This window comes from Saccostrea echinata, unplaced genomic scaffold, assembly GCF_033153115.1.
Source record: "Saccostrea echinata isolate AGI-Se365-2 ecotype Australia unplaced genomic scaffold, CSIRO_AGI_Sech_v1 ptg000002l, whole genome shotgun sequence".
In the NCBI taxonomy this organism is placed as follows: domain Eukaryota; kingdom Metazoa; phylum Mollusca; class Bivalvia; order Ostreida; family Ostreidae; genus Saccostrea; species Saccostrea echinata.
The window spans coordinates 20,432,075-20,452,688 of NW_026889751.1; the positions used below are offsets into that span (position 1 = coordinate 20,432,075).

Genomic DNA, 20,614 nt, shown 5'->3' on the forward strand with positions numbered 1-20,614 from the left:
ATGGAATCTTTATAAATGTTTAATTTGAATTAGTGTTTGCATGTTCATTCAGACATATTTCAAAATTATCTATTAACATGAATTTTTGAAAGCATAAACTTAAGGATTTAAGGATTCTAGAGTGGAAAAATCATAATTGCTTCCTTTTCCCTAAGAAAAATTCGATGCTTTAAGTCACTTATCGACCCTACATCTACCAAACTTATTACAGACTGTATAAAATAAACAAGAGGTCCAAGGGCCTTAACGGTCACCTGAGTATAATACAACAACTTAGAGGATCCATAGAATATAAAATAAACAGGTAGATGAAGATTTGTTGCCCAAAAGCAAGAGAAATAGGATGATCAGGACCAATGACATAATTAGTCTAATATCTAGTAACAACTCAAAATTTAAGTTCTAATCTGTCCCCAATTTATCACTATCACCATGCAGACTATTAACAAACTTTTAGTGCTTCTGTACTATTTTTAACCCCAAGTTATAATCTCTCACATTGGCCTCTTTTGGTCTTTGAAGAACATTTTAAAAAGTCATTTTTGTCTCATTTTTCATTATTTCATTATTTACAAGTCTATCTGATCATTAAAACTATGAAAGTAGTTTTTGTATTATACAATAAAATATTTTGCCTAATTCACTTATTCTATTAACTTTACAAATACATTATTTATAGTGATTATTTATCAAAAGTAAATTGCAGAGGGGAATAACTTCTCTCAGTAGAATACAAACTTTTACTTTGTTTGCCTTTGATATGCCAAGCAGAGATCAGAGAAGAGAAGATTTTCAAAGAAATAATGCATTTTCAGTACATGTACCATGACTACAGATTCAAAACAGCCCTACCCTAACACCAAAACCCATGACCCAGGGTCATGAATTTCACAAAATTGGAAGAGGTATCCTCATCACAAAATTGGAAGAGGTATCCTCATTATCATAACTCTGCACTTAGTTAAAGATTTTCAAAAAATTAACACATTTTCACTTATGTTATCAATACCCCCCCCCCCCCCCAATGAGAAACACAAAAGCCCCCCACCCTGGGACCACGAAGTTTAAAAAATTTTGTGAGAAGCACCCTTATTCATCATAACTATGCACTTTGTGTATCTGCTCAACACTAAGGATTAGACAGGATTATTTAACAGAATAAATCCATTTTCACTTCATATTTAATAGAGCCCCGCCCTAACACCAGAACCACTGACCCAGGGGCCATGAAATTCACAATTTTGGAAGAGACACTCTTGCTCATCATAATTATGTACTTAGTTCATCGACTTAATATCCAGGAGCAGAGGAGAAGATTTTCAAAGAATTAATGTATTTTCACTATATAATCAATAGAGCCCCGTCCTAACACCAGAATCCCTGACCAAGGGGCCATGAATTTCACAATTTTGGAAGAGGCGCTCTTGCTCATCATAACTATGTATTTAGTTCATCAGCTTTTTACCCAGGAGCAGAGGAGAAGATTTTAAAAGAATTCATGCATTTTCACTATATAATCAATAGAGCCCCGTCCTAACACCAGAACCCCTGACTCAGGGGCCATGAATTTCACAATTTTGGAAATGACACTCTTGCTCATTATAACTATCATGTACTTAGTTCATCGGCTTAATACCCAGGAGCAGAGAAGATTTTCAAAGAATTAATGCATTTTCACTATATAATCAATAGAACCCCACCCTAAAACCAGAACCCCTGACCCTGGGGCCATGAATTTCACAATTTTGGAAGGGGCACTCTTGCTCATCACAATTATGTACTAAGTTCATTGGCTTAATACCCAGGAGCAGAGGGGAAGATTTTCAAAGAAATAATGCACTTTCACTATATGATCTGTGTAGCCCCGCCCTAACACCAGAACCCCTGACCCTGGGGCCATGAATTTCACAATTTTGGTAGAAGGCTCACTGCTTACTACAATCATCCCAACAATTTGACTGCTTGATGTCCAGGAGTAAAGAAGAAGATTTTTAAAGATTGTATAAATTTTGGTGGTTTTAGCCCCACCCCTCAGGCCCCCCGGGGGGGGCAAGGACCCTGAAATTTACAATTATTTTTGTTCCCCTTCACCCATAGATGCTATTTGCCAAAATTGGTTGAAATTGGTTGAGCGGTTTAAGAGAAGAAGCTGAAAATGTTCAAATGTTAACGCACGACGAACGACGAACGCCGACGGACAAAAACGAATAGCAATAGGTCACCTGAGTCACTCAGGTGACCTAAAAAGAAACGAAATTGTGCTATTGAACAATCTTTTAACAATCTTCCATTATTTCAAAAAGTCCCATTTCCCTTTTATAACATTTAAGAGAACCTTAGGGAAACAAGACAACTAAAAATCTTTAAAACGTCTGTATCTAAGATCCTGTAGCGACGTCATCACCGAAAAGGTATCCAAACGGATTCAGATGATTATTTATCATACCTAAAATTTGCAATAATATTGACCATCCGTGCACATTTATTTTTTCAAAGTGCGTTAATATGGTCGATATTAACGCACTTTGCAAAGAAATATATTTTTTGAAAGTGCGTTAACTTGGTCCCAGATTTAACGCACTTTGAAAAATTTTTCAAAATGCGTTGTAACAATGGAAATATGACAAAACTTTATGATAAACGTAATGGCTTCAACTTTAAATTTTCCGTCGTCAGCTTCCATTATTTATGCAGCAATAAGTTGCTGATTTATTTCAATCTATTTATTACACATACAAGGTTTCATCACAACTAAACAAAACCTCTATCTGAGTAACATCACCCCTCCAAATTGTATCAAATCAACGTAGAAATGAAAATAGATATAGGCCATCGATATATCTAAATATATCTGAACAGAAGGCCACAGCAGGAGACTGCTATTCATGTAGAAGTTTTTGATGCCCCCGTAATAGAAGATTCGGGGCATACAGTATTTGCCCTTTCCGTCTGTCTGTCTAGCTGTTTGTTCGTCTGTCTGTCTAGCTGTTCTTCCGCAAAAACTTTAACCTTGCCCAAAACTTTTGATTGGTTGGAGCTATGGCTTTCATATTTCTCATGTGCATTTCTTTTGAAAACAAGATGTGTTTGTGAAATACTGATGCCCCCGTATGGCAACTTATAGCGAAGGTTAAACTTTCTCAAATGAAAATCAAATATGTTGGTACCCAAAGTAAGTTCTTGTTCCGAGGAATATACCTGTGAAATATGAAAGCCCTAGCAGCAATCATTAAAAAGATATGGAAAAGCTTAAAAAAAAAATCAAAAGTAAATCAAACATCAAGGTCTAATGGTCAAAATTAATGGTGCTCAAGGAAAGGCCTTCTCACAAGAAATACATATGTGAAATATGAAAGTCCAAGCACCAAACGATCAAAAGATATTGCCAAGTTTAAAATTTATCAAAAGTAGGTCAAACTTCAAGGTCAAAAGTTCAAAGTTGTTGGTATCCAAAGTAAGGTCTTGTCACAAGGATTACATTTGTGAAGTATAAAAGTCGTAGCACCAACTGTTCAAAAGTTATGGCCAAGGTTAAAGTTTTCCAGAAGTATGTCAAACTCCAGGGTCAAGGTCAAAGGTATCCAAAGTAAGATCTTGTCACAAGGATTACAAATGTAAAGTATGAAAGCCCTAGCACCAACCGTTCAAAAGTTATGGCCAAGGTTAAAGTTTTTCAAATGTAGGTCAAATTCCTAGGTCAAGGTCAAAGAGTCAAAGTTGTTGGTATCCAAAGGAAGGTCTTGTCACAAGAATTGCACATGTGAAGTATGAAAGCCCTAGAACCAACTGTTCAAAAGTTATGGCCAATGTTAAAGGTGGGTAAAATTTTGTAAAACTGGGTCAAACTCCAAGGTCAAGGTCAAAAGGTCAATTATGATGGTACCCAAAGAAAGGTCTTGTCACAAGGAATACACATGTTGAATATGAAAGTCATAGCTCCAACCAATCAAAAGTTATGGGCAATGTTAAATTTTTTGCGGACAGACACAAACAGACAGACAGCTAGACAGACAGCTAGACAGACAGGACAAACACCATATACCCCCGAATCTTCGATACGGGGGCATAAAAAACCTTTCTTTGGGTACCATCATACATGTATTTGACTTTTTGACCTTGGAGTTTAACCTAGTTTTGCAAAATTTTACCCATTTTTATCCTTGGCCATACTTTTTTAACAGTTGGATTTGGGGCTTTCATATTTCACATGTGTAATCCTTGTGACAAGACCTTCCTTTAGATTCCAACATCCTTGACCCATTGACCTTGACCCGGTAGTTTGACCTACTTTTGAAAATATTTAACCTTGTCCATAACTTTTGAACGGTTGGTGCTAGGGCTTTCATACTTCACATATGTAATCCTTGTGACAACCTCTTAATTACACGTACTTTGGATACCAACAACTTTGACTCTTTGACCTTGACCTTGGAATTTGACCTAGTTTTGGAAAACTTTAATCTTGGCTATAATTTTTGAACATTTATTGATAGGGCTTTCATACTTCACATGTGTACTTCTTGTGAAATGACCTTCCTTGGATACCAAGAATTATTTATACATGTATATAATTTTATTCAAATGAATTGATCGGGATTGGGCAGCAGGCATAGCCTATTTAGCCCTCTCCCTACAAATATAGCCCATTGTACTTGACCTTGGAGTTTGACCTACTTTTGGAAAACTTAAACCTTGGTCATTACTTTTGAACAGTTGGTGCTAGGGCTTTCATACTTCACATGATTATGTAATCCTTGTGACAAGACCTTACTTTGGAGAACGGTTGGTGCTTGAGCTTTCATATTTCACATGTGTATTTCTTGTGAGATGACCTTTCCTTGCAATCGGGCACCATTAATTTTGAACATTAGACCTTGATCTTGATATTTGACTTACTTTTGAAAAACTTTAACCTTTTCAATATGTTTTCAATGGGTGCTGCTAGGGCTTTCATTTTTCACAGGTATGTTCCTCGAGACAAGACCTTACTTTGGGTACCAACATATTTGATTTTCATTTGAGAAAGTTTAACCTTCGGTATAAGTTTCCATGCATTCGGGGGCATCAATATTTCTTAAACAAATCTTGTTTGTCATATGAAAACAGAATGCAGAAATACATCTGCTAATAACTGGGCGCAATTAGTACCCTGGGAATTCCAACAGATTGTTGGAAGCCTTGATAATCAAAAACTATATACATGATATTGTCAATCCGAAACTCAAGCATGTGTTTAATATCAACTTCGGAGTACTTGTGTTTCAATCAGAATGTTATTAACAAAATAATCATAACTTTGATTTATTAGGATATCTTTATTCGATCAATGCAAGCGCTGGTAGCAGGATATATATAGTTCTCATAATACATGTAATAGGAGGGTCATTCAAAAAAAAAATACGTGGACAATATCGCTCTTACTCATATTACAAAAAAAACACAATCATATTAAAAACATTAATTTTATTTTGTTGATGTGTGCATTTTCATCCAATACGGTCAACTGAAACTCACGATACTTTTATCAGTAGTTTTAACACCAAGAAGCAATTAAAGCATCCATCGCTTTCCAATTTGACCAGATATTACAGATAAATTCTGTTTTCTCTCAGATCCTCCAGTCTCTACCATTCAGAAATTTTCCCATTTTAGTACAAATGCACGACTCACTTTTGAAGAAAAACACGTCTTTGATCAAATTATTTAAAATTTGATCATTGGGAAAAACACTCTGAAACCATCGTTTTCGATAAAAGAAATCGTGTTACTTCAAATTTAACACAAAACTAAGTAAAGTTTTGAAGTTTACCATCTAAGACCGGAGTAACAATGCTGTGTATGTACATGTACTATGTAGTGTACCCACCCTTTTACATGTATGTCTCCTGAATACTACACACTACAAGTAATTTTTTCTAAAAAAAAAAAAAAAAAAAAAAAAAAAAAAAAAAAAAAAACGTGCATAGAGCTATCATTTTTAGTGCATTTACCCCCCCCCCCCCCCCACACACACACATGTATTGAGCAGTACACACCATTTCCTTTCAATTTGTTGGGTATCTTTCAAAACTATAGGAAATTTTACACATGACGTAAAGGATGCATCTAATCTTGTATTTAATCAGGGACCTGTATACATGTACTTAATTTGATATAAAATTGCATTTTGTGTCAAAGTTATGCTGTAAATAAAAATAAATGCGAAAGATGTTTTTTTTCTATAAGAGAGATTACCAGGATAATGAAAATTCAAAAACTTAATTTAAAATCATTGAGACAATTCACTTTACTGACAACGGGGGAACAAGAAAATTACATAATTCATTTCTTTAACATAGGCCTACTTGTTAATTATTTCAATATTACAACTCTGAAAAAAATTCTACCAACAATAAACCTCTTTCATAACTTCTGATGAAACTAATCCCGTATCGCAACCCCTCCCCCCTTTTTACACAAGAGATATTATTTATGTGCACCACCACCACTCCCCAATAATCAAAACACGTTACAGACTTTGTTTACAGAAGCACCTTTACTGAGCTTCGCTTTATTTGATTGTCGTGTTTTTCCATTCGTTATCAATTACTATTCCGGAATATTCTAGTCTTTTCAAATCTATTCTACAACTTATGTCCTAAAATAACGACATATGAAAGAAAGTTAAATTTGATGATTGAAAGCATATGCCTCATTCATCGAAATACAATCGTTCTAGTTAAGACTATTTTAATTGAAAAACTGTTTAAATTTCATTGAAATTTAAGATAAAAACTTTCCATTAGCTTAATTGGTTTTGCGACAGTCAGAAATGAGTCGCTCCAAATATTTGTCATTTTAATCATAACACACCTGAGGTTTTAACTACATGATGAGGGGGTGTGGATGAAGAAATAGTTATGTCAAATCAGTCATCAATAGTCCAAGGAGTTGATGGTGAATTGCCTTAGTGAGTATTTTGTCTCAATGTACTCATTAGGCTGCATTTTGTTTTAACGTTATTCAGCTAATTTTAATTGGTTTGTTCATTTGCCTGTTTTCTTTAGTGTTTCAGCCGTCAACTGGTTTTTCTTTGCATTTCAGAATTTTAAAGAGATATTTTAGCAATATACAATGCCATTTGGCTTAAAATTTAAAAGAACCAGGCGGTATGACATCTCTACAAAGAATGTGTTTGTTGTTGGGGTGGAGATGTTGGATCATTCCTACTTAGAGTGTACGCTGAACTCAGACAGCACCGGTCAAGAATGTCTAGAGAGCATTGCTCAGCGCATAGAACTCAGTCAGGTAGAGTAGAATATATTAACTTTATAGAGAACTCAGTTTTGTTTTGTCAAAACTTCCGTATAGAACTTGGTCAGATAGTTTAAAAAAATATATAGAACTCGACCAGGCCGGGTAGCATACATATTAACTCTACCACTTTGCATGGAAGTCTTAGCTACTTTTTTACTTCTTCTCCTGCCTAATGCTTTTATTAAAAAATCTACTGTTTTGCTACCAAATTCATTTTTGGATGGCTCGGGTAGCCATTTTTGATACTACAACGGCCATAAAATCTCTTTGGTTTTTAAAATATCACATGATTTAAACTGGAAGCACACAAAAGTTTTTCTTATTTATGTTTATATGGATTTCAAGCAAATATTTGACAATAACAGGTGTGCACATTGGTTAAGATAAATTTTGTCTACACCCAGCCAAGAAAAAGGGAGAATCAGTATTCTAGAAACTGGATGAATTTAAATTATGACTTCATGTAAAACTCCTTGCACAATGCCACCGCTTTTGAAGTCTCAAATCTCCCTCTTTTTCACCACACAGTTGATGTATACAGTATCCTGTGTAGTGTAAAATTATCATATAGAACTCAAGTTAGAATGAGCTGCATGTCGGGACAATTAAGCCCTTACCACAGTTAAAATATGTCCCATATAGTTGCAGTGAAGCAAAATGGAGCAGTTTTACTCCAGAATAATTTTGGAAAATTCAAAAGGAGTTGAAGTGAAAAAACCTCCAAATTAATCAAAGCAAACCTAGATGTTTTAGCTTACATATGTCTTCCACCCTAAAAAATAATCAACATAAAGAAAAAAATTGAGTCAACACATTTTCTCAACTTTTTTTTTGCTTCAAGTTTACACACCAACATAATATTCAACATTTACATGCTCATGTACTTCGTTCTATATACACAGTACTTTGGTTTACAATTACTAACGATTTTAACTTTTCTTTAGTTAGTGATTTATTTTTATGACCATTAATATTCAGCATATTTTGTTTTATAGACTCAGTATTTTGGTTTACGATATGTGACCAAAAAAATGCAGTATCATTGGATTGACTTGGCAAAGCCATTGAAGAAGCAGATTGAGAAGAACCTTCAACCAGGCCACTCCCCCAGGCTGTACTTTGGGGTCATGTTTTATATCACAGGGGCACACAAAATCATAGATGACGTGGCAAGGCAAGTTTTATCATACTAGCGCTGTGCAATAATATCAATATTTTGCCATTTTTGACAAAAAATATTGTATTGCAATATATTTTGTGAGTACCGATATACTTAAAATATTGCAATACATATCACAATACAGTTAAAAAATATCACAGTATATCACATTATAAAATTATCAGCCAATACCCATCCCTTTATCATACTTCCCACAAATGATACAAATTCATTGTTCATTTAACATGTTCAATGTGAAAGAAATAGATTGTAAAACTTGCAGTTGTTAAAATTAAGTTTTGTTTTCTGTTGTAGGTATCAGTATTTTTTACAGTTGAAGACAGATATAGTCGAGGGTAGAATTCCAGTCAGTATTGAGCAGGTCATTCGTCTGGGGGCCTTCAGTTTACAAGGTCAGTATCTTCAGTCAGAAAACAAATAATTTCATAAGAAAGCTTTTCTTAATGGAAAAAATCATCTTCATCAGGGGCTCACTAGGGGGGAAATACATATAAGTAATAAAAATTTTGACATCATAGAGCTTTTTTTCACAGTATAGATTCAGTTTCAAATTGAAATTAAGGCATATGAAGTTATCCTGTAATTAACACTGCGTTGGTACTATATATTGGGTAATTTCTGTTGTATAAATATCAGCAGAACTACATGTTCTAATCATTGATTTAAAAAAAAATATATGAATCATTGTGTTTGTAACCCTTATTCTTTATATGTAATGTTAAAAACCTACATGTATTTATTGTTTACACTTCACCATCTTGTTTCACTTATTTTGCAGCTGAGTTTGGGGATTATGAATATGACAAACAACAGCAGGAATATTTTGAAGATAATGATTTATTTCCTAAGGTAGTACAAATAGCAGATTGAACTTAAATCTCCTTAAAGTTTGTAAACTCAAATAAAATCAATGTACAGAAATTTTGTTCAAAGGAGAATTTTGATTCTGTTTAATTTTTAATACAAAATGTATTTTAGCTGGAATGTGAACAATTTAATTTGAATCATTATTTATCATGTATCTTGAGTTAGATTATCAAATTTAAAATGTTATTACTTAAAAAATGAGAACTCTTCTATTGCTGAAGAGAAATGGTAGTGTTAAATGTCTAGGGATTTACTTTAAACAGACAATGTGTCGGGATGATAATGCTGTGTCAGAGATGATGCATGAGGTACTTAACTCCTACCAGAACCTACAAGGCATCCACCCAGTAAAGGCCGAGATGCAGTACATCAAAGAAATACAAATGATGGATGGTTATGGCATGGAGTATTACACAGCCAAGGTACCAATATTATTAATATGATCAGTCATAGAAAATGCTGTTTTTAAAGGTCTTCTTAGAGAAGACCCTGTATTTGGTTTATTGTGTTTGCACTACTTACTTTATTGTGGTATTAACAGTATATCAATACAGTGATATATCTTGATACATGTACTTGCTCTACAATGATACATGTACATTCACAAATATAGATACAAAGCCATACAGTTCAGTGTATCAAGTGTATTTAAAATGTTACAAAAATAATCATAAAAATACTGAAAGTTTAAGATTTGTGATCTTCATTGACACATAGTTTAATATGACACAATTATTTCACAGGATGAAAGAGGTAAAGAGCTTTACCTGGGGACTTCCTACACAGGTATATTGGCTAGATACCTGGATGGCTCACCTACAATATGTTTCAGGTATGTACATGTGTTTAGAAATAAGTGATGCTTTTTAAGATATTTATGAGGTTTAATCCTGAGAAAGGTATTCCTTTATGAAATGAGTGTTTATTTTTAGATGGGCAGAGATTGCCAGACTGACTCAAAGTAAGAAAGTCTTGGAGGTTGATACGTCAAAGAGTTCCTCTCATTACACAATGGTAAGTTTAAAATGAGTCATATTTTTTATTTAAATATTGAATGATCTTGGAGAAAATACACTGAATGCATGTTAAACATCGAAATCGAGGATATTTTCAGATAAATTTTCAGTTCATGTTTAACATAAGCATTTGTTTGATACGAACAACAAAAGATCAGCAGTAGTTGTGATGTTTTTGTCTTTAACAGGAGGACTCAGATACAGCTAAATACCTGAAGAGGATGGGATACCTTATACAGAAGTTCCACAAAACCAACAAAATGACCCCAAGGTAATGAAATTTTGAGTCTACATTAACTATTCTGAACAGTGAGAAGAAAATATTTGCATTTACATTTTCGTTTATTTTTCAGCATGTTCAGTCATCTTTTTACATGTACTATAAATGTTATTTGCAGGATTGCAAAGCAAATATCAATTTCATTCAGCTATGTACACGTGTGGTTATTTATAAATAATCTTCAAACCTTATACATGCACTTATGTTGACTTTGACCTTGATTTTGAACTGGTATATGATTTCCAGCATATACCTCTGTCTCAGTTCTTATTCACTGAGCAGATAATTTAGGACTGATCTCAACAATATCTAGATTTCATTGGAGTGAAGCCATAATTGTAATACTTTGCAATCCTGTCAAGTCATCTTTAAAAGGATATTTTATGTACACATGTACAGCATATTTGGTACAGAAAGGGATTTTGAAAATGGCTTCTTTTTACCCATAGTTGTTGATTTTATGCTTTAACTCCATTTGTTTATTTGTAAGCTGTATAGTAATTTTTTTTATGTAAATGCATGTCAATAAAGAAAAGACTTAAGTTAATTTCTGATAGAAAAATTACCATTTTTTCTTTTGGCTTGGTTGAATTTGAGTCTGTACCTGCAGAACAAACTCACAATGCATCTTAAGGTCGATTAGAATGAATTGCACTGGCTGGCCTTAGCATGTTCTATAAATAGAATGGTTCTATAAATAGAATGATGCATGACAATCTGTTTACAGTTCCAGTATCGTTGACCTTTCTGACCTCTCGGCAGATGCGGGACAGTAAGCTTTGCTCTCTGCATGTTACTATTCTTAGCTTGTTTCCTTGACAACTACATCACCATGGTGATATACTGTAGTACATAGAGTTGCATTTTCTATTTCAGTAATACTATATTATTCATTAATCACGGGGTATATCATATCAAGTAATGTATAATATAGCTTATTTTAACCTTGGTTGTCAGGTATAGCTCTATGTACATGTATTTAACCTCTATTTCAATCATTATCATTTCAATAATCAAGCCATTTATCACACTTTATGGTCAGCACTACTCTTTTGGCCTGGAATGATTCATTGACTTTCAACATCCAAATTTTTAAAACTTTATTTTTAAAATGCAGTTTTCTGTTTGAAATATAAATCAGTCTAATCATTAATAATATTGATTTTTCAGGCTTTCAACATCCAGTTTTTAAAATTTTGAAAATGCTATTTTCTGTTGGAAATAAATCAGTCAAATTTTAAAAATGATAAATTTGGCAGTTTTTTGTCCTTTATATTCTATGAATAATCAAGATATTAACCAAGTACATATGCAGTATTTACCCCCAAAAATGTGTATGCTAAAAATATTTCCAAATACTAAAAATGGCATTACGCTATTGATCTTCAGATACATATACTTGATGTAAATGCATTTTGTTTTGTGAACATTTCTATTTACAGATGTGTATTCGTTATTTCTTAATTGCTTCTTGTAATGTTGCCAAGTAATTTTTAGTTAATATAATATACATGTAAGAAGCCATATTCTTAATATGTACTTGACCTTTCTTTTTAGGGATGATATTCAAACATCACAGCAAGTCTTCTCAGATCCACTGGTAAGCCATACAATTCATACATTAGATCTAGATCTGTTTTTTCCCGCTCTGAAAAGAAATGTTGTTTCTTTAGGGGATTTCACATTGAAATTAAGCATGACAACAAATACATGTAGCCCTTTGATAGTTTGAGATTTTAAATGAAATTTTCAGGAATGTTTCACTAATGATATACTGGGTTTCTTTTCCAGACCCAGTCCCAAACATCACTGACTTACTCTCAACATTCCACACATTCCCAATTGTCACATGACCAGAGGTTTGATCCAGGTGAGGTCACATGACAGTCATGTGTTCGTTGAAACACTGTATAAAATGGCAAATTCTTTTGTTGTTTTGTGTGTTATTTATGTTTAATTCTTTGTAATAACTTCTCTAATGTTTGTATTGAGTAGTCATTATACTTTAAAGTGACTGTCTTACATTTACAAGTAATTTATACCAGTTTCTATTTTTCTTTTCTAGATTTATCGCAGTCTTCCTTTGAGGATTTTTATCGTCAGTCACAGCAGAGCTTGGAGACCACTCACAGTGACATCATTCACTATTCTGGTGATGGAAGCTTCACGCATATCAATGGAGGTCAGCTGATCACAGACAGCCCTGTGATTGGTCAGCACACTCCTGTACAGAGAAGTGATTCCCACAAGTCTCCCTTATTACCGGCGTATAGACCGAGTCCCAGCTACGAGGAAGTGATGCGACGTCGAATGAGCCAGCAGCCCCCAGCTGCTGTTCATAGCTCCCCCATTCTCCAATCACACCATCATCCAAACCCTATCCCAGACCACAAATTGTACCCCCCAACCTCCCCAAGAATTTTACATGACGCAGTATTAATGCAGCAGCCTCCTCCTGGTATAATGTATAACCCGGATGTTACTTTTACCACTGGAAATGCATATATGAACAGTGAACTTATGTCTTCTTACAACAACAACACAATGTATGCAAATAGGGCAGTCTTCACGACAGATCTTGGTAACAGGGGAAGTAACTTAGTAATGCAGCCAACGTACAGTTCCCCAGAGTTAAATTCTCAGTTACCCCAGTTCAGTATTAAAGAGACTGAGCCCCTCCATTACAAGCCCCCACCCCCTTATCCCAGGTCCAGCACAAGTACCCCAGACTTAGCAAACCAGACTGTCAGAACTAAAGTAGGGGAGAGTCCAGATTTAGTGTCACGAAAAAACTTGGGTGTGAAAACAAGTTTTAATGGAAGTGTGGAGAATGTTCCAAAGGTTGTGCTAGATCACACTGAATTAAACCCTTATCCTGCAAGTACTTCTGAAAATGTGATACTTAACCCAGAAAGTGCAATATTACAAAGAGACACAACAGATTCAGCAAAGCCACCATTGGTCTTGCCAAATATTTCAACCCTGGGAGTGAGTCCTCATATCACAGTTCAGCACCCAGAGACAGATGACGCCTCGAGTGACCACTCAGGTGCTACGTTTCATGTCAAGGACACAGACAGTGAGAAAGAAGATGATAAAAGTCCAAAGTTAGACAGTGTAAAATCAAAAATAGCCATCAAATATGTGGCCCCCAACAAAGCACCCCCTCCTTCCACCACTAAAGAGCTTATTACTCGAAGGGAGAGTTTCCGTCGTCAGATGATAGCACGGACAACACAGGAAAATCCCATCAAGAAGGATGATCCTCAAGACCCAGTGGTCATCCCTGAGCACACAGATGGTAGTAATGTGGCGGTCAAGCCAATCACCAGTCAGTCTACCTTCATACGGCGGTTCTCCAGTCGGAGACTGTCCCACAAGAAGCCGGAGGTACCACCCCCCATCACCAGGCGAGCCTCAGATATAGCAACAAAGTTTACTGGACTGGATGTGGTTCCCCCAGTGGGGAACTTTGTCAGACAGGTCAGCACAGAGTCAGAGGAACAGGTGCCCCCAGAGGATGATAGTGATTCAGACTATGAAAAGGTAGGAAATATATTTTTTTTTTACATTAATAAAGATACAACAAGATTAATTTTTTAGTTATCTTCTGAAATAGAATTTAGATTCCTAAATATTGAAATGAAAAAGAATTTAATAGCAAGATTTTGAAAAGTAGAAGTTTGCATACACTCGTTGATGCCAAATTCAGTTTAATAAATGCATGCAACTTGCATGTATTAATACATGATACCATTTTAGGATGCTACTGTAAAATTGAAGATGGGACCTCTAAAGATGGCTGCCATGAATGGCCTAACAATGTCTCGACCAATGGTATTAGCTCTTATGAATGATGAAAGCAGAGCTCCAAAGGATGAGAGGGTAGGTATCAAAAGTGGAAATTAAAAAAAAGGGTACAATTAGTCAAAATATAGGGTAAGGATTAAATAAATTAATTATTATCAATATTTAATAGATAATTTTGTTGAATTTATATTTTTTTCAGAGAAAGCTTCTGGAAAACAAATTGTCAGAGAACTTGGTATTTAAAGAGTTTGAGGAAATCCCCAAAAAGGTCCAATCAGCTGAGTGTAGTGTAGCCAGACTTCCAGAGAATGAGGGCCGAAACAGGTTCAGGGATGTCCTGCCGTATGATGTCACTCGGGTCAAACTGACCCCCAGGAAGGACAACCACTCTGGTTACGTTAATGCTTCACATATTAAGGTCAGTTATGAAAAACAAAATGTTGAAATCTCTTTAATTTTTATCATTAATTTTGCAGTACATCATATTATAAGATTTTAATAATTTAATGCTAGTGATTTTCAGTAAGAATTCTAAATTGTAATTAAGATGCATACAATTTCAGCATACTTAGTGGGAAAAAATTTGAAAGAAATGGCATATTAACTTGACAATTTTATAAAATACCTGGTAATAGTTGTCAATTATCCAGTGAGAGTTATCTTTCTTATCAGAGTGTTAATGAACCTTAATATTCAAGGTATCAGGTACATGTAAAAAAAAAATGTATATGGCATGTGATTTTAATGTTCAACTTATATTCTTACAGCTGTCCTTTGGTGACCGGGTCTGGTGGTACATTGCCACACAGGCTCCAATGGAGGAAACATCTGTAGATTTCTGGCAGATGATCTGGGAACAGGAAGTGGATGTCATAGCCATGTTAACAGATCTAGCTGTAAGTCTGTACTGACTGTCATCTGAGCAAATGTACATGAATGAATATTTCTGTTTGGAAGTAACTTTTACAGTATGATTTTGTTCTGTATATGTTTTAATGAACTGAATTCTTCATTTACTTTCAGGAGCAGGGAAAACAGAAGTGCCACACTTACTGGCCTCAAGAGATTGGACCAGACCATAAGATTACATTTGGACAGGTATTTAGTCAAGTCTTAAGATCAAAGTGAAACTTGAAGAAACACAATTGATACAAACCTTCCACTAAGATTTAAATGTATTGAAAATGTGATGAAATATAATTTTTGCTCCCATCAGTATGTCAGTAAATAAGGAATTAATTTAATACCATGCATGTTTGGTAAAATCAAATCAAAGTTTTCTAAATATTCTGTCACTGGTTCTGAGTTATCTCCCTTCCTCAGAATTAAAATTTAGAAAATATTTTGAATCATAAAATGAATATTATGTTTTTAGCTCACCTGAGCTGAAAGCTCAAGTGAGCTTTTCTGATCACCTGTTGTCTGGTGTCCGTCCATCTGTCTAGCTGTCTGTCTGTCCGTCCGTCTGTAAACTTTTCACATTTTCAACTTCTTCTCAAGAACCACTGAGCCAATTTTAACCAAAGTTGGTACAGAGCATCCTTGGGTGAAGGGGAGTTTAAATTGATAAAATGAAGGGCCAACCCCCCTTACAAGGGGAGATAATCAAAAAAAGACAAGAATTGGGTGGGGTCATTAAAAAAATCTTCTTCTCAAGAACCACAGGGCCAGAAAAGCTGAAACTTATGTGGAAGCATCCTTGGGTAGTGTAGATTCTAAATTGTTCAAATCATAGCCCCCGGGGGTAGGGCGGGGCCACAGTAGGAAATCAAAGCTTTACATTGAAATATATAGGCAAAATCTTTGAAAATCTTCTTCTCAAGAACAACTGAGCCAGAAAAGCTGAAACTTATGTGGAAGCATCCTTGGGTAGTGTAGATTCTAAATTGTTCAAATCATAGCCCCTTTGGGGTAGGGCGTGGCCACAATAGGGAATCAAAGTTTTACATTGAAATATATAGGCAAAATCTTTGAAAATCTTCTTCTCAAGAATCACTGGGCCAGAAAAGCTGAAACTTATGTGGAAGCATCCTTGGGTAGTGTAGATTCTAAATTGTTCAAATCATAGCCCCTTTGGGGTAGGGCGTGGCCACAATAGGGAATCAAAGTTTTACATTGAAATATATAGGCAAAATCTTTGAAAATCTTCTTCTCAAGAATCACTGGGCCAGAAAAGCTACGTGGAGGCATCCTTGGGTAGTGTAGATTCTAAATTCTTCAATTCATGGTCCCGGGGGGTAGGGCGGGGCCACAATAAATATTACAAAGGGGAGGTCTTGTGAAGAACAGCAGGGCCAAAGTAACTCAGGTGAGCTTTGTGGCCCATGGGCCTCTTGTTTTCTTCATGTTCCGCTTAATGCTGAGAAATCTCCCCTCTCTCATTGTAGTTTGAGGTGACCCTGCTGTTTTGTAATGATTCCCTGTGTTACATCACCGATAGAATCTCTGTAGTACACCTGCCCACTAAGAAAGAGAAACAGGTGTGGCACCTTCAGTACACAGACTGGCCAGACCACGGATGTCCTGAGGACATGTATGGGTTCTTAGGTAAATTATATTTCCCTTTTACAAAAAGAAAAGACTTCTGCCCAGTCATGATTTCAAATCATAAGAAATTATTTTGGATATATTATTTGATATATGTGTGGCATTTATGTCTAGGAAAAGTATTTTTGTCATCGCTTGAACAACAATTGGATTTTGATAGGTATTTTTTAAAGATTTTTTTTGTAGGTTTGAATTTGTAACAATGAAAATAAAAAATTTAAAACCGAAGACAAATCAGGAACAATTTATGTAAAAAAGTGATGTCAGTGTTTTCTGGTATAATATTATTATGTACCTGCAGGCTTTCTGGATGAGGTAGACTCTGTACAAAGACTTGCCGAGAGTGAGGAGGGAAGTGGAAAAAAGTCCCCCATTGTCGTCCATTGTAGTGCGGGGGTGGGGAGGACGGGGGTGGTGATTCTTACCCAGGTCATGAAGTGGTGTCTGGAACACAACTTTGTAAGTCACTTTTTGTTTTTTGAAAAAAAAACGTGATAGTAGATTAGTGGATTTAGAAGCTATCGTATAAGCAGAATTTTTAGCAAGGATTCAATTTGGGCATTATTAGCGAAGATGTTGAGGTTGCTAAAATTGAATATCGCTAACAATATTAATTGTGTATTAGTTGTAATAGCTTTTTTGTTGGCATTATAAAACCACCAAAATAACTTCTTGCTAAAAATATATGCCAATTTTTAAGGATAAATAGCGAAATTTGCATCTTGCTAAAAATTCAACTTGTACGTTATTTTCCTGCATGTGCGAAAAAACAATCTGATTAAAATCAGATCCTCGATGCTCCTTTTTTAACGATGTGTCGCTTAAGGAGCATTGAGGATCTGATTTTAATCAGATTGTTGCGAAAAAAGTAATTGTTATGCAATAAACTACTTTTCATTTATGTGTTGGATCAGTATCTGTGAAGAGTAAAAACTTAAGTCCATTATTTTAAATGTTCTGAATAATTCTATTTCTTTAGGATATAGATCTTCCAAAGGCTCTGGGTGCTATCAGACAACAGCGAATGTTCATGGTTCAGACTTTAGGGCAGTACAACTTTATCCACAAGACTCTGATCCAATATCTGAAGAATTCCAGACTCATCTAAGAGTGTGTATCCAAGAACCTGTTCAAACTTTGCTAGTCCAACAAAATATCGAGATTAGGATATGTTACCATGGTTACAGATGATGTTAAAAAGCACAAAACATTTCCATAGTTTCAGGATTCCCAGAGAGGAATGATAAGTGAGAGGAAAACTTCCTAAAAAGAATGTGTTTTGGTTCATGTTTGAGTTCTTCAAGGATAATAATGTACAAAATGTTTCTCTCACTGCAACACGTACGTAATTATTGTGATTCTCAGCGCTTGTAGCTCTGAGACTATATACATATGGGTTGTCAACATATACCATTATAAAATATATTTTTTATATGAGGAGTATTAGTGGAAGGGGAACATTATAAATAAGTATTCAACATGTTCAACGATAGAATTTGTTTTAAATGGTGAAACTTTTTATTTAATGCCCTGTTCACACGGAGAGTTTAATTCGCAGTAAATTAATGCGAAGTAAACTAATGCGAATTAAACTAATGCGAATTAAATTACGTTCACACGACAACTAATGCGAAGTAAACTAATGCGAATTAAATTTTTATTTCTACAATAAGGCTATTCAGTAAGGCTATTATGACGTCATTTTGCGAATCACGTCACATTGTGCTGAGCAGATACATTTGACCACTGATTTGATATAATGTCACAGTGTCTGTACACATTTTAGTGATTATCATAATTTCCCTTTGTTTTCCACTCAAAAATAGCACAAATACCTATATCTGACCACCGACATGTGGCCTGTGACTTAATTCTGCACTTACGCTTACGTCAAAATTTAATTCGAATTAGCTTCGCTTAGCATTCACACGGAGCTAATGCGAAGTAATTTAATGCGCAGTAAACTAATTTGAATTAAACTAATTCGCATTAAATTCTCCGTGTGAACGCGGATCAGATTTAATTCGCAGTAACTTACGTTTAATTCGAATTAAACTCTCCGTGTGAACAGGGCATAAGAAGAGGTTTTCAGAATTTGATATCTACTTGTACAATGTTAGTATCAAGTCAGTATTCACTGGGCATGTAGATCGTGATTTGAATTTTTTTTAAGAAAAAAGTTTTTTTTATCATGTCGAACACATCATATTACAGTGGCATTGTTTTGCTATTAAGAAATTCATTATGGAGGATTTTTTAATGGTGATTACCAGTGCATGCTTAATATTGTTGATAAATTTGGGTTTAGATATTTGTTCGTATATTTTATAATTGAAACGAATATTTTTTTTGGCAGTTTATGAGCATTAAGATACCTGAATTAAAAACAAAAATTAAATCCTGAAAATTAATATTATGCTGACTTTTTTCACAGAGATACAGATGTGACCTCTGAATATTTCTTTGTATAAATTAAGGGTATTTTGCTATTCATTAGCTGTATTTATATAATGATGGAATGTATTAATATTATTATAGAATGGTTTAGCTTTTATTGGCTTTTTTGTCCATATACAAAGGTTGTTTACTCTGGTTGTGTGTCACATTTATGCATTAATTTTATCTTACATCTCCCAATACTTGAATATCAAAAATACTATCCAACTGTTTTTATTTCCTTAGAATATTGTACTCTTATATTTTTTTATGTATATCTATGCAAACAACTTTTTAAATTAAGTTGCTGTTTAAACATCATTAAAATATATGATGATTGAAATATGTAAAGGGACATAACCATGAAAAGTCCCCAATTCAATAACATTGATATTCTTGATAACATTATACAGAACAAGTTCATAAACATGAGCTCAAGCTCTGTTTATGTTTATGATTATCTTTTTATGGGGTGTATTTGATTTGCTAAGACCACATTATTGAACAGAAACGGACAACACTGATGTGTTGGTCTTACACTTCTTGATTATAATTCTAATATTTTTATGAATACTCCACATATTCTCCCATTCACATTAAATATTAAGGATAAATTTAACTTTGTAAAAGTGCACGATCTATGAAAATCAAACATGCACAAATTTGTAAGGTTGATCATTTTCTGAATTAAGATGAAGATTTCTAAAGCAAGCATTTATAATATATGTCAATCCATTCTATGTAGGTCTTGAAATTCTACCGAAATTTTTGAAGAATAAAAACTTAAACTACCAATGCCCCCTTCTAAATACATTAATATAAATCAAAGTACAAAGTTTCACGATATAAATGTAATAATGAGAGATTGTTACAATATTTTATTGGACTAATCAATTTGTTTGCCTTTCTCCTTTTGTAGAGCATCTTTGTGTGTGGGTTTTTTTTTTATCCTCAATAACTCTGAAGGATGGAATTTGTAATTTTTTCATTCATGAATTTACTTTTTGTCTACTTAATATTTTATCAAAAGAAAAAAATTGATTGATATATTATAATAATCTTCTATACTTAATTTTTTTACTGAACAAATGATTTTTTTTTAATTACAAGTGCTTTTAAAAAATACTTCTGTATGCAAATTAATTTCATGTTGTACATTGTTGTAAAGTTGGTCAATAATTA

The 20,614-nt window shown here is 34.3% G+C and overlaps 1 protein-coding gene across 1 annotated transcript; it reads left to right on the top strand.

The window, feature by feature from the left end:
* Positions 1–6,824: 6,824 nt before the first annotated feature.
* On the top strand, positions 6,825–18,516 carry LOC133174138 (tyrosine-protein phosphatase non-receptor type 21-like). The gene is made up of 20 exons (XM_061309196.1): positions 6,825–6,949; positions 7,084–7,287; positions 8,292–8,470; positions 8,771–8,868; positions 9,255–9,325; positions 9,607–9,765; positions 10,087–10,175; positions 10,276–10,357; positions 10,548–10,630; positions 11,367–11,411; positions 12,197–12,239; positions 12,431–12,509; positions 12,705–14,185; positions 14,402–14,524; positions 14,649–14,867; positions 15,217–15,345; positions 15,473–15,547; positions 16,837–16,996; positions 17,298–17,455; positions 17,976–18,516. The coding sequence occupies exons 2-20, from the start codon at positions 7,114–7,116 to the stop codon at positions 18,102–18,104; spliced, it is 3,576 nt and encodes a 1,191-aa protein (XP_061165180.1). The 5' UTR covers positions 6,825–6,949; positions 7,084–7,113; the 3' UTR covers positions 18,105–18,516.
* The last annotated feature ends 2,098 nt before the right edge of the window (positions 18,517–20,614 follow it).